This window comes from Mauremys reevesii, linkage group 10, assembly GCF_016161935.1.
Source record: "Mauremys reevesii isolate NIE-2019 linkage group 10, ASM1616193v1, whole genome shotgun sequence".
NCBI lineage: Eukaryota > Metazoa > Chordata > Testudines > Geoemydidae > Mauremys > Mauremys reevesii.
This window is the reverse complement of record NC_052632.1, coordinates 72,686,229-72,701,589: the sequence shown is the minus strand read 5'-3', so window position 1 is coordinate 72,701,589 and position 15,361 is coordinate 72,686,229. Positions and strand designations below refer to the sequence as shown.

The window sequence follows — 15,361 nt, the reverse complement described above, 5'->3', positions numbered from 1 at the left end:
ACTTAGCTCAAGGGACAGCACAGGGCGAGGTGAACAAATATGTGAGCATCTCATCTTGGTGCTTGCTTTTATAGAGGTGCCTGGACACACCCTGGGGATGCAGCTCTTTCATAGTGAGATAGGTTCAGACCTTTGTTTACTTACAGTCAGATCAGATTTTGTTGGGAAACTGGCAGCAGAAGCCCTGTTTCAAACATGGATTAACCTGGCTATTATCAAGCCAGAGCTCCTATTTCAGCCTCAACACTTGAGCAGGGGGTTATTTTCAGGTGAATCTCCTCAGCAATGTGTTTGAGCACTCAGGAGAGTAAGGGCCGGCTCCTGCTCCCATTGAAGTATTGGACCCAGAATGGGAGAGGGAAGTCCCTTGTGCTGAATTTGCCCTTGGGTTATTCTGGTCCCTGGCTACCAGCCCTGAGCAGCAGAAAATAAAGTGGAAGAGCATAAGGACGGCCATACTGGGTCAGACCAATGGTTCATTCAGCCCAGTATCCTGTCTTCTGACAGTGGCCAATGCCAGGAGGAAATGGACAGAACAGGACAATTATCAAGTGATCTATCTCCTGTCATCACTCCCAGCTTCTGACAGTTAGAGGTTTAGGACTTCCAGGGCATGAGGAGCATCTCTAACCATCCTGGGTAATAACCTATCCTCCATAAGCTTATCTAATTCTTTTCTGAACTAGGGTGACCAGATGGCAAATGTGAAAAATCAGGACAGGGTGAGGGGTAATAGGTGCCTATATAAGAAAAAATCCCAAATATCAGGATTGTCCCTATAAAATTGGGACATCTAGTCACCCTATTCTGAACGCAGTTATAGTTTTGGCCTACACAACATCCCCTGGCAACGACTTCCACAGGTTGACTGTGTGCTGTGTGAATTTTTCTTTGGTTTCTTTTAAACCTGCTGCCTATTTTTTGTTTGTTTGGTTGGTTGTTTCTTTTAAACCTGTTGCCAATTAATTTCATTGGATGACCCCTGGTTCTTGTGCAATGGGAAGGGTAAATAACTTTTCCTTATTCACTTTCTCCACACCATTCATGATTTTATAGACCTCAATAATATCCCCTCTTAATGGTCTCTTTTCCAAATGGAACAGTCCCAATTTTTTAATCTCTCCACATATGGAAGCTGTACCATACCCCTAATCATTTTAGTTGCTTTTCCAATTTTAATATATGTTTTTTGAGATGGTGTGATCTGCACACAGTATTCATGGATGTACCATGGATTTATACAGAGGCATTATGATATTTTCTGTCTTATTATCTATCTTTTTCCTAATGGTTCCTAAAATTCTGTTCATTTTTTGACTGCCACTGCACATTAAGGGGATGTGTTCAGAGAACTGTCCACAATGACTCTAACTTCTCTTTCTTGAGTGGTAGCAGTTAATTTAGACCCCGTCATTTTGTGCGTATAGTTGGGATTATGTTTTCCAATGTGCATTACTTTGCATTTATCAACCTTGAATTTCATCTGCCATTTTGTTGCTGGTTTGTCAGCTGGGTTTGTGAGCTCCCTTTGTAACTCTTCGCAGTCTACTTTGGATTAAAGAAGTGGGGTGCAGCGATAAAAGCTGCCTGCAACACTTGCTGTGGTGTGAGGCCTGTGGCTGGCTGATGCAGTCCCAAGACAGGACGGACCCGGCCAGGAAGGAGACAAATCCAAGCTGAGTGGATGATGAGTTGACTTGGTGCATCTCACAGGCAGCCTCAGCCTATACAGTTGCTACTGGCAATTGCATCAGCAATCAGCTATATTCCCAAAGGATAGTCCAAGAAGTGATGCTCCCCTCTGGTGCAGCACCGTGCAAAAGCTCATTCCATTCCTTTGTGTCCAGTGGCGTGAATCTAGCTCTCAAACTATTGGAGACATAATGTATTCTGCAAAACAAATTGTTACAAAATAGCCCAGAGCTATTGCCAGGGGCCAAGACAGGAGCCGATTTGGTTCTATATAAAATATTCTCCAAATCAGGGTATTTTTCACGTTGGCTGTAGACTCTGCTTGGTTATTAGGCCGTGCTGTAGTCGACCCCTATAGAAATCTTTAATTTTAATAATACTTTTGCTAGGGGCCTCAGAAGCCTCAGGGTGTGAGCTGCTTGGATGAGAAAATGCTGATTATTTATTAATAATAAAACTACATCAGCCAAAGGCAGCTTGAATCAATAAACTCTAACTAAATTAACAAAGGCGACTGTACATCCCTGTCCGCTCTTAGATGCTTATTATCAGAGGGGTTTTATGGCAAAAAGGGAATAACTCTAGGAAGTGTAGACTCTGGTCAAGGGGTGCGGAAAGAAAGAGGGAAGATATGGATGGGAAAATCACTCAGAACATTTGTCAAGCCGCTCTGCAAGCCATCCTGAGTTTATTTCCTTTAGTATCAGAGGGGTAGCTGTGTTAGTCTGGATCTGTAAAAGCAGCAAAGAGTCCTGTATGGTTACCTATAAGGTGCCACAGGACTCTTTGCTGCTATTTCCTTTAATGGACCTTCCCAAAAGTATCCTTTTCTGACGGATGGAGCTCCCATTAGAGACGTGGTCTATGGTGGCCTGAAGATATGTGCTGATGGATCCTACTAACTGTTGTCTTTGCTCTCTCCACAATATTAAGAATATGAGGAAACCACATGGACACAGTTGGGTTTCAAATATCCATGCTTACTAATGATACACAAACATACAAAGTCTAGCTATTGCCCTGTTAGGGTTCTGGTGGCTTCTGCAATAGAAGATAGGGAGACCCACTAAAGGGGTCCCAAACTATTTTAAAGGATAGTACCTGATTCCTAACCACTATAGTTACATTCTGTAATTACACAGCACCAAAACCTTTCTCAGGCAAAACTCCCACTGACTTAAGAACCTGTAGTGTGACCCTTGGATAAGTGCAGACATAGGAGGGAATGATTATGTGAGAACTTTTGCCTTACACAATCTGCAAAGTAATTGGTCCTTAAATGCAAGAAGTATAGATGTTAGTAGTAGGAAAGATGAATATAAACTGTGTAGCGTGTGGCATGAATTGGAATTGTGGTATCACCCCGTACCTAAAACCTGTGTCTGGGTCTGGCCAGCCTGGGTGGAGAGCTGTCACATGCCTAACAGAATCACCTGAGTGAGGACTTGGATTCAAACTGAGATTTTTAGACCCCTGGGAAGCTGGATGAAGTGTTCTTCCAGAACTGGATAAGGTGTTCTGGATAAGCTGAGTGGAAAGGCCTCAGAGGCAATCCGAACACATTGCTCCTCACTCTGTGAAGCTTCTTTTCCCCTCCACCATCACAAGCTGGAGGGGAGCATCAACCCCCAGGGGACCAAATTTTACTGTGTGGACACATGCCATTTTATCTGCAGCTCAGGGAAATAATTCATGCATTTCTTGTAGAAACTGGGCCAATAGATTAAACATCTACACTTCCCTAATTTCTGTGTGCTTGCCCTGAGACGGACATACAATCCTCTAATCGGAGATAAGGTAATAACAACTACAATAATAGTAGTATAATGCAGAGGGAGAGAGCTATTACAAGGCTGTAATTCAATCAATGAGTCCTGATAATGTAATAAACCAGGAGAGTGAACCTCAAGCAGCTCATATGCATCACAAGCCTTTTCAGCCGAATTACAACCTGTAGTGATGCCTACCAGCCCATGCATTGTTATCTGAAATATAAAAAGCATGGGAACACCCTATTAAATGTTAACATTTTAAAAAGACTTTGGTGTGATAAAAAGCACAATGTTCTTTGCTGTTATGGATTCCTTTCACCTTGATAAATGCTGATGGGGGGACAAGAGGGAAGCTCTCAAACCTTGGCCTCTTTCCATTTCCTGTAATGGTATATTGGCAGAGTATATGAGATCCTACCTGTGTCTCCCTCAGCTTCTGTGCCCCTGTTATTTATTTCTTAAAAGCATAAGTAACTAATACCCTAAGTATCTGACATATACTTTGTGGCACAAGTAAGTCATGTCATTTAACTGTCAAATCAGTCTGCTTAGAAAAGAAAGTCTTCAAAGTACTTTTGAAAATGATTATCTTAATGCGGATTTTCCAAGAATGCTAGCTGCATTTCCATGTTCTGTGCATCTGACATTGGGAGTCATGATATATTGTGTATGATGGCTCTGATAACTGGAAAACCAAATGGGATTCGTAAATTGCCTCCTGCACTAGGCTCCATAGGGGAACAAAGCTGGACACATGCAGATCCTGGGTTTGTAACAATCTTCCCATGTGCTTGCTGGCACCCCCTTCGCAACAAATCTCCCACAGGAGCTCTGCTGCTTTCAGAACCATCAGTCTTGCTCTTCATTCAGTCTCTCATAACCACAAAACAAACAGGAGATCCTGGGATTTCAGAACTGATGGCGGTGCCCATTATAGTTTCTGTTTGTAGTATAAACCATTGTTGTTGATGACAGAGATGCGACTTGTGAGACCTTAATTTTTGCCAAGGAGAAAAGACATTTTTCTTTTGATTGTTAAGAGTTGGGAAGCGATTTTTGAGGAGGTCGAATTATGAAGAGTTTTTCTTCATGCTTTTGTGACTCTGGGGAGTCATATGCTATACCTCACACATTGTTGTCATCATAATCTGTATCTAAAAGGTATCATATAAGATATCATTGGAAAACTAATAACTCACTGATCATGAATATTCTTGTGTGATGTATGTACGGGCTGTGTACAACGAGTTATGAATATGTGCTAGAATTATGTTCCTAAAATTTGTTTGGCAAGCAATGCATAAGCACAGCCTGCCTTAGATAAAGTAAAGTGTATTTGATTGTCCGACCAGTCTGGTCATCAGGGAGACACAATGAAGGCACCTTTACATAAAAGGTAAACAAATCCATCAACCCACTGAGTGGGGGAGATAGCCTCTTGCGGGGGTTTGAACCTCAGATGATAAGCAATTGAATCTACTAATTGTAAGCACTATTACTGTATTATCAAGTAAGGTCCTTTATGAAAACTACTTACACACTGGTGATTAATATCATTGTGAAATGTATGTTTTAACGCTATATGAGGAATTATGGATACTTAATGATATTATACTTTAAAGTCTGTGACCAAACATGGGGAGAAATGGGTTTTCTCCCAGACAGGAAGGAAGGTAACCCATAAATTTAAACAAGATGTGCCCAAACAATGGAAGCCCCATTTACATATAAATCAGACAGGGGATGGGAAGTCCACAGGAAGCAAATAACAGCTTTGGTCACAGTGAGTTTGGGAAGATATAATGAGAAAGAAGCTGCCATCTTAGTATCCATCACTGGACAGACACAAGGGGCCAGCGTTCTTGCAAGCCGAGAAAGATGGGTCCTTCAACCAAGAGGTTGAAGACTCGGGAACTGAATATAGGTGAGAAACCTGCTTAGGCAAAGATCATTCACCTAGGAAGACCAGGGAAACCAGCACCTTGTACTTCTGTGGAAGGCCTTGACTGAGAGAAAGTCAGCCATTGCTTGGAAGAAAAAGATTGATAAGAAATCTACCTTGAACCAAGGCGGTAGACTGAAAAGTCATAGCCACTGGAAAGTATATTTTACTTTTATTTGCTTGTAACCTACTTGTATTTCTCCCTTGTACTTGAACTCACTTAAAACCTCTCTCTTTTTGTTAATAAACTTGTTTTATTTTTAATCTAAACCAACCAAGTGTTTTGTTTGAATTGAAGAGATTATTAACTCCAGCTAAAGTAATAAACTGTATATTGGTCTCTTCAAATAGCAACAAACCTTATTACTTCTCTGAGTGTTCCAGGAGAGGGCGGGACACTTGAGGGCAGACGGTTTGGGGGAAATTTGGGACTGGGGGTGCATTGGGGTCACCTTACAAGTAGTAACCAAAGCTGGTGGAGAGCAGGGTGGGGCTGTTGTGTTGTAGGCAGGCTGGTAGGGTCAGAGAGAGCTTAACCTGGGCTGCCCAGCACACAGATATTCAGGGAACTGCATGCTTGTCTGCTGGCTGTTGGTGTCCGGGTTGTGAGCTACAGTAGCAGAGTGTTTAAGGCACCTAGGACAATAGGGCAGGTGGTGACAACCTCTCACAGGTCTGGGCTGAACCCCAAAATGTGACAATCTCCTAAATCTATGTCTGTACAACCATCAAATAAACACAAATTACTGGCAAAAAGTTTACTGAGCAATCTTTTTGTAAAAACACCAACAATTTTTCAGTATTATTGTGGGTTGTATAATCTAAAGAACAACACTAATTCAAGTAATGGGGGATCTTTTATGTGTGCAAAGTAATGTAAATTGAAAGGTGAAGGTCCAGATTTTCGAAAGTAACTAGTGTTTGGGACCTTCGTTTTTGGGTGGCCAACTTGAGGCATCAGAAAGTGGCCCGCTTTTCAGAAAACGTTGAGCATCTCTCCACATAAGGTGCTTTGAACTGAGAACCCCAAACTGGAGACACCCAAAGCACTAGTTGCTTTCAAAAATCTTGGCACTAATGTTCAATCAGCATCTTCTTATAGCACAGCTATTTTAGGTCTTCTCAGCTCAAGGAATCTCACTTATCATATTTCTTGAAAAAGATAATGTGGGGAAAGCATTTAATTCAATATCATCTTGTTACTTTGCAGCATTACTTTTACAGAGAAGAAAGTATTGAAGGAACTAGTTAGCTTGATTTGCTCCTGGGTTGGCACTCCCTTTCTTTCACATTGATTATCTAATTTTGGCTTCATTTTATACCCTTGGGAAAAATGAACCACTAAACTGCTTATATGCAATTCTAATACAATTGGTATCTTTACTGGAAACTCTAGAAGATAAATTCAATACCTGCAATAAATAAAGTAAGTAAACAAAAACCAACAACCTCCTCTAGAACCAAGTTCAAGTTTGGGTCATTAAAAAGACTAACTGCCCTAAGTTAGATGGTGAATTATGTAGCAGGGGAACAAAACTTTTCAGGTGCAATCAAAAGACAGAGACATATTGTCCCCTGTTGATCAGGAAATAATTTCACAATGGGATCCCCACTGAGATTTTTCCCTTTGATCCCCCTTTCTCCACTTTCACTGTGGGGAGTGCAGGGAGGCAGTAACCCAGCCCATTAAGCCTGGAGCTCTGAAACATAATTCAGGCAGTTTGGTAAAATCAGATACTTTAATACGTCAATTAAAATCGTTCAGAAAAAGCAAAGCTTTTTGTCCTGTGTTTATCCCTCTGAGGCCCAGGAGGCATCATGTTGCATATATTTATGAGAGAGAAACATCTCCCTTTTATTGCAAAGTATTATAATGAAGTCAAGTGGAAAAGTGCTATTTACTTTATAATAAAAACATCTATTGTTCATAGGCCTGGAAACATAATAATAAATAAAATCTCATATTTCAAGCTGTGTAAAACAGTTGCTTATGTAATACAACTTTGTGTAGTTTTCCATTTCCAGTTTCAAGTATGGTAATAGGAAAGCAATCAAAGCATAAAGAAAAAGCACTTTAAATGGTGCTGCAGGTAATATTTCTGTAATAGTTTCTCTTAACAATTGCAACTGTTTTTCTTCACCCTGAAATGCTTTCTACTTATCTCACTCATTTAATTAAAAGAAAGTCAACAGATGAAAAACCTGCTTTAACCAAATCTGGGTTAAATCAACACCATTTCTCAGTCTTGTTTTAGAATGAGAGCTGAGAATGTTCATACAATACACAGCATGGCTGCCATTCCCAGGAGTTGCTGCTGGTGTATTTATTTGACTTTATTCGTGTTCTGTAGAGATGGGCTCAATTCAAAACTTAAGATCCAAGCAGTCCTGAACTTTGAAAAAAGGCTGTCCAGTTATGAACTACATAATTTTGCCCCATCTCTAAGCACCTGTGCTGTTATCAACTAATTAGGCTACACAGCATAGTTTACAGCTTCTCCATCCTTCACTAGAAGGTATTAGCTCATTCATTTCTGAAGGTGAATTTTGTGCTGGAAAGTCCCTGTGTAACACTGACAGACCCTGGTCGTTGGCGGGTGGGATCCACTCTGGTACCTCTGGAGCTTAGTTCATGAGCCTCTACTGCATGGGCTGTAGAGCAGACTCATTAATCTCTCTAAGTGATCGTCTTGGCGCCACTAGATGGGACAGAACACCACACGTAGGAGGTGTGTGAGTTACTCCTGTTCTTGGCATTAAAGGTTAAATTGTGTGTGACTGAGCATGCTAATGGTTTATGGAGGATAAGAAAGTACTTTGCTGTGGTACACACATCTTGGGTGAAATCTTGGCCTTACTGAAGTCAATGGCAAAACTTCCATTGACTCAGTGGGGCCAGGATTTCACCCCTTGAAGTTTTTCAGAGCTTGACGGTCCCCTAGAGCAGAAGTTGTGTGTAACCTCTGCAGTCTTTTTCACAGGAACTTCAACTCTCAAATCCATTTATCTCAAAGGGTCTCAAAGCACGTCACCAGCGATTATATACTTATATTGCCTTGAAGGCAATTTTTTAAGTTGAGTCCTCTTGATCTAATCCTGAGAGGAGGTGGTGCACAACTCCTGCTTAAATCAAGGAAAATGATGGGTGCTCAATACTTTTCAGGATCAGGCCCCCTTTTACTAAATATGCTGGTTTGGAAAAGTACAGACAATAATAATACCACCGTTGATTCAGCAATTAGGTGGTTGGGTTGTTACATAAATTCTGTTGCGTTGTCTCCACCAAAGAGCTGTTTGGACTAGTTTTTCTTTAATTCAGGCACTGGATTAATTAAAAAGGAGAAGTGCAAACAGATTATCTTGAAGCTTAAGAATTAGATAACTATCTCAGTATTTCAGCAAAAATCCTTCACTAAACAGATTCTCCACGGAGTTTGTTCTCATCTGTTGAATTTGGAATAACATCTGAGGAAGAGTATGGAGGCATATTAGGAAAATAACTGATTTTATGAAGAAGAAAAGGTTCATTTCACTGAGATTAATTGGAGCAAGTACAAAGGCATTCCTGGTCTATCTGGGTCCACAGAAACTCCACCTACCCAATCTCCCCTCAGGGCTGTCCTTAGGCATACTCAGCCTTACGCAGCTGCATTAGGCACTAGAAAATCTGGGGCACCATCGGGACCAGGGATGGCCTTTTTGGGATGGGCAGCAGGGGCTGGTGCCCGGGGCAGCTCACCACAGTGGGTGCCATACACAGGCCTAGCCTGATGCTCCATACCCGCTGCAGCTATGCGGCCACGGCGCTGGTTCCTCTCCGGACCAGCCCTCCCCACCCCACCCCCCCAAGCTGCTCTTGGTCGGGGGGCCCACATGAGTATAAAGGCCCAAATTCTGCTCCCTTGCTCAAAACTTGAGTGCTCCAATATCAGCGCTTAAAGTAGCAAGATGGGAGGACACAGACCGGGCCAAAATCAATTAATCAATCCAGCCAGATTGCTGTGGTGCACTTTAAACCCTGTTTTTAGAGCCCTGCAAATCCGCCGATATCCGCTTTATATCTGTGGACCATTTTTGCGGATCATGGATTGGATGGAGATACAAGTTTTGTATCCACGCAGGGCTCTACCTGTTTTACCACCAGTGCTACTTAGAGATTTTTCCAGACTGCTCTAAGCTGCCCAGCACAGCGGAGGGGCTGAGGGAGTGGAACTTCCTCCATAGTGTGAAAGAGCCCCGGGGGTACTAAGACAGGTGGGCTGTGAGCACTCATGGGGTAGTGCAGAGAGGGACCAGGCGTGTGCGTTTGCATTCACATTGGTCCCAGGGACCTTGTGCCCACGGTCCGGGAAGGAGGCAGCTCCACTAGGCCAACAAACTTCAGTGCCCACCCATGACATGAAGGTGGAATGGTGGTGTTACCATGGTGACACAAGGCCTGAAGGTGCCATGGCAACGCGGGGGCTGACGCTGCAGTGATGTCATTCTTGGCACAGCCGGTGCTGATGTCACTGTCAGATGATGTCATTGCACAGTGGCCTTTCCACGGCAAGGCCATTGCCTTGGTGACACTGTACGCTAGCGATGATGGGATGGGTTGATGTTGTTGCCATAGCGATGCAACCCGGCTCACTTGCCCTGGGGGAGGAGCGCGGCCCTGCGGGGGCGGGGCCAGAAGCCGGGGAGAGCGGATGGCTGGGCGGGCTCCCGCTCGATTCGTTCGGTACTCGCTGGCTCCGGCCTGACTCGGCGCTCGGCTACTCCTCCTGGGCCAGCGGCCGATCCCGGGAGAGACCCCGGCACCGGCACCATGTCCACGGCCATGAACTTCGGGAGCAAGAGCTTCACGCCGCGGCCGCCGGACAAGGGCGCCTTCCCCCTGGATCACTTCGGTGCGCAGCGGGATCGGGCCCTTCCCCCCCTCCCCGGGCACGGAGCGAGCTGCCCCCAGTGCCCCGGCCTGGAGCTAGTCTGACTCTCCCCGCGCCAGGCAACCCCCCCCTCCACCGAGTGACCCCCCCCCCCGCGCATCCCGCCCCTCCCCCCCGCCGGGTGACACCCCCCCCGCACAGCCCGCCCCTCCCCCCCGCCAGGCAACCCCCTCCCGCGCAGCCCGCCCCCCCCCCGCGTCCGGGCCACCCCCCCCCGCGCAGCCCGCCCCTCCCCCCCGCCGAGTGACCTCCCCCGCGCAGCCCGCACCTCCCCGCCGGGTGACACCCCGCGCAGCCCGCCCTCCCCGCCGGGTGACACCCCCCGCGCAGCCCGCCCTCCCCGCCAGGCAACCCCTCCCTCCCCGCGCAGCCCGCCCTCCCCTCCGTCGGGTGACACCCCGCGCAGCCCGCCCTCCCCTCCTCCGGGTGACACACCCCCGCGCAGCCCGCCCTCCTCCGCCGGGTGACCTCCCGCGCAGCCCGCCCTCCCCGCCGGGTGACACCTCCAGCGCAGCCCGCCCTCCCCCTCCGGGTGACACCCCCGCGCAGCCCGCCCTCCTCCTCCGCCGGGTGACACCCCCGCGCAGCCCGCCCCTCCCTCCGCCGGGTGACACCCCGGCGCAGCCCGCCCTCCTCCGCCGGGTGACACCCCGCGCAGCCCGCCCTCCTCCTCCGCCGGGTGACACCCCCGCGCAGCCCGCCCCTGCCCCCGCCGGGTGACCCCGGCGCAGCCCGCCCTCCCTCCGCCGGGTGACCCCCGCGCAGCCCGCCCTCCTCCTTCTCCGGGTGACACCCCGCGCAGCCCGCCCCTCCCCTCCGCCGAGTAACCCCTGCGCGCAGCCCGCCCCCCCCAGCGCAGCTGCCTCAGGCCCTGGTCCCCTCCCCCAGGTGACCCATCATCACAGCTCTCTGAGGGCCTGCCTGGGCCTATGTGTAGGGCCCTACCAAATTCACAGTCGTGAAAAACATGCCCTGCACAGTGGAATCTGGTCTCTTCCCATGAAATCTGATCTTTTGTGGGCTTTTACCCCATATAATACAGCTTTCACAGGGGGAGACCAGAGTTTCTCAAGTTGGGAGTCCTGACACAAAAGGGAGTTTCAGGGGGGTCACAAGGTTGTTTTAGGGATGTTGCAGTAGTGCCACCCTTAGGTCTCTGCTGCTTTCAGAGCTCAGTGGCCAGAGTGGTGCATGTTGGCTGGGTACCCAGTTATGAAGGCAGTGCCCCACCAGCAACAGTGCAGAAGTAAGGGTCACAATACCATACCTGTAAAAGCTCCAAAGAGTCCTGTGGCACCTTATAAACTAACAGACATATAGGAGCATGAGCTTTCGTGGGTGAAAACCCACTTCGTTGGATGAATCCGACGAAGTGGGTATGTCTGTTAGTCTATAAGGTGCCACAGGACTCGTCGCTGCTTTTACAGATCCAGACTAATATGGCTACCCCTCTGATACTTAATACCTTACCTGTCATCCTTACTTCTGCACTGCCACTTTCCAGCTGCCTAGCTCTGAAGGCAGTGCTGCCACCAGTAGCAGCTCAGAAGTAAGGGTGGCAGTACCACAACCCCCCCCCCATGACATTGTGACTCCCCTCCCCCTCACAACTCCTTTTTGGGTCAGAACCCCTAAAATTACAACACTGTGAAATTTCAGATTTAAATAGCTGAAATAATGAAACTTGTGATTTTTTAAAAAAATCCTACAACCATGAAATTGACCAAAATGGACCGTGAATTCTGTAGGGCCCTACCTCTGTGGGACAAATTCATCACCCATGGGTCTGTACTGCCGATCCCCATTGACAGTGAGTGCAGTACTCAGCACTGCCAGCTCTCCTGACATTGCACATCTTGTGATACTAACCATTCATCTCACAGCTCCAGCCCCTCGAGTTAGGTTTTCACATGAGAATCTCAGCTTTCACTGAAAAACAGCAAAGAATCCTGTGGCACCTTATAGACTAACAGACGTTGTGCAGCATGAGCTTTCGTGGGTGAATACCCACTTCTTCGGATGCAAGCAGAGGAAATTGGTTCACAATTTGCATCCGAAGTCTGCTTGCATCCGAAGAAGTGGGTATTCACCCACGAAAGCTCATGCTGCAAAACGTCTGTTAGTCTATAAGGTGCCACAGGATTCTTTGCTGCTTCTACAGAACCAGACTAACACGGCTACCCCTCTGATACTGAAAAACAGAAACTCTCCAGCCTTCCTGGTTGCAGAGTAAAGCTTGAAAACAGGACCCCTGAAAGGCTCTAATACCAGAAGGCAAATAAGACCCCAAATTTATTTGCTTTAAAAATCACAAGATTGTTATAAATCGTGTTTTGGGTGCTGATTCATGGTTCTTGACTGCATAGAGTTAATAACTGCTCATCGTAAAACTTTGCAGGATCAGGTCCAGACTTTCATATAGGTTGGTCTGTGAACTCACAGCTTGAGGGGGAAGAGTCCAACCAGATGCAGAACTGCCCCTGTCTCCCTTACAATTTGTATCAGTGCTAGAACATCACTCCAGCTTTTTCCTTTTTTTTTCTCAATTGTTTTTAAATTTGTTTTCTGTTCTAGGTGAATGTAAAGGATTTAAAGAGAAATTCATGAAGTGTCTGAGAGAGAATAGCTTTGAGAATGCTTTGTGCAGACAGGAATCAAAGGAATATTTAGAATGCAGAATGGAGAGGCAAGTAAATCTCTTATAAACACTTGAGCAGATGAGTTTTCACTCCAGGCTCACTGGTGTGAGGCTGGCACATGTGTGCATCATTGCCAGAGTGGTGTTCTTGGAGTGCGGGACTGTATTCGCCTGTGGTATTGCAGGTGACTGATTTTCCTTTTTTTTTTCTTGTTGCTAGTTCCACTTGAAACAAAGGTGACCTTTTAAAGCTAGCTTCAGTGACCACACCCACTTTGGCTATCAGTAAGCATCAGAAGTGAATTCACGTAGGCATTCACACAGTGCCTTTCTTGAGTAATGGAAGTATGAAAAGCGCACGTATCCCCTTTAAAAACAGACTTGGAGAACTCTAACAGCATTAACTCAAATTTTAGTCGTCACGGACTCAGACCTCTCCAAGGGCCGGTGTCACTGCGATATATAGCCAGTTCAGATGCACACAGCTCTTTCTTCTTGTGAACCAATTTCCTCTGACACCTCAGTGACACTTGTCCTCACTGTGGACCACATCCGTAGCATGCTTAAAGTTAAAAAGTAAACCTGTTCCTGAGTTATTCAACTGGGGGAGGGAGTATTGAAATTCTTCTTGAAGGGACATATGGTGGTTTTCATGCCACCATTCTAGTAAAATAGCGCTAGTTTTCATAGACATGCAGCATTGCACACTTAGCAGTTTCTACAGCTATCTTGGAAAATCAGCTCTTACTTTTATTGTGCATTTCCAAGACTCAGCTCAATTCCTAAATAGTCTATTGTCTTGCAGTGTAGGATATTTAATACATTTAACTGGAAAAGCTCTGGCCAAACAACAGAGCATTTACTGGACATTGCTGTTCCTGAATTGATATAGAATCATAGAATATCAGGGTTGGAAGGGACCTCATGAGGTCATCTAGTCCAACCCGCTGCTCAAAGCAGGACCAATCCCCAGACATTTTTTTTTTACCCCAGTTCCCTAAATGGCCCCCTCAAGGATTGAACTCACAATCCTGGTTTTAGCAGGCCGATATCTTGTGAGGTGTTGGGAGTTTGAGGGAGATGAATGGGGTATGCGGTTAACGCTCTCTCAGCAGCACTGTTGGACCCTTTAAAAGTAAATATTGTTTTAAGTGACATTATTGCTACTGAATAGATATTAATATTGCTAAGTTGGTAACAAAGCTCATTTTGCAGCTTATGCTTTTTTTTTTTATTTAGGCAACTTATGGCTAAGGAACCACTGGAAAAATTGGGATTCAAAGATCTAACAGATGAGAAATCAGAAGCAAAGCATAAAAAATTATAATGAAGAAAAGACAACTCTACCTGTGTATGGAAATCATAATGCTATTGTAGTACATATTGTACATTCTTTTTATATCTTAATATATTCTCTAAAGGGTTGGGGAAAACCAAAGCTCTTTATTCTAAAGGAAGAGCTCTGAAAGAATAAAAGTGCTTTCCTTAGAAAATACCATTATGTTAACTATTTCACAAGGAAAACAGTATTTAGTTAATTTCTTAGCATAGGCTTGCAGAGCAATAAGAAAAATTTGCATCAGAGAAAACAAATGCCATTTATCAAAGTGTTCTAATTCTGTTAGATAAGTAACTCTTTGAAATAACAAAGATCCTCCAATGGGTCTAAAAGGTAAAATCTCTTGTATGGGCAAATTGTATTATAAGATGAAAAAGCTGGTTTTACTAGTAGGAGACTCGAGCCTGCTTTCTCTTTTCTATTAATTACAAGTGTTATTCTCTTCCGTACCTGTGTAACTGGACATCAAAACATTATAATAAACTTAATTTTATTGTTGGAATCTCATAATGTAGACTTGTTTTTAAAGGTGAACATGATGCAGGTTTTAATAACTTGCTTGCAGTACTGGTGCACAGATCAGCTGGAAATAGGATGCTTATATAGCATGTGATGTGCATGTGATTTTTTTTTTTAAACACACACATTTATATTAAATTCACCTTCCTTTGGGGTTTCCCCTCTCCACTTATGTCCTGGTTGTGCAGTCTTTCTCTTTCACCACCATCAGAATGTTGCAGGTTATCAGTTTCTTACTCTAGTCATATCATACATACCAACTCCCTCTTTAACTAGGATACAAACATTCAACTGATTCTACTTTATAACAATGTATAGCTCCTTAATGGTGGAGTGTCTTTGCATGCTACAGCTTCCCTCAGATATCTCTTTGGAGAAACCAGACTCTAGGCAGGGACAGCATTTAGATGCACGTCTATAATAAAACATGAATTTGGGGCTAATTGAGAACCCCATTACGTCACCCAGGGTGTAGCTCTGTGTTGCTCCCCAAAAATGATACTTCATCTCTCTTCTTACATTCTGCAT

General features: G+C 45.1%; 1 protein-coding gene across 1 annotated transcript; it reads left to right on the top strand.

Annotated features, from left to right (window-relative positions):
- Positions 1–10,065: 10,065 nt before the first annotated feature.
- LOC120373744 (cytochrome c oxidase assembly protein COX19) lies at positions 10,066–14,816 on the top strand. Its single transcript, XM_039492559.1, has 3 exons — positions 10,066–10,298; positions 12,912–13,023; positions 14,215–14,816. The coding sequence occupies exons 1-3, from the start codon at positions 10,217–10,219 to the stop codon at positions 14,300–14,302; spliced, it is 282 nt and encodes a 93-aa protein (XP_039348493.1). The 5' UTR covers positions 10,066–10,216; the 3' UTR covers positions 14,303–14,816.
- Positions 14,817–15,361: the final 545 nt, after the last annotated feature.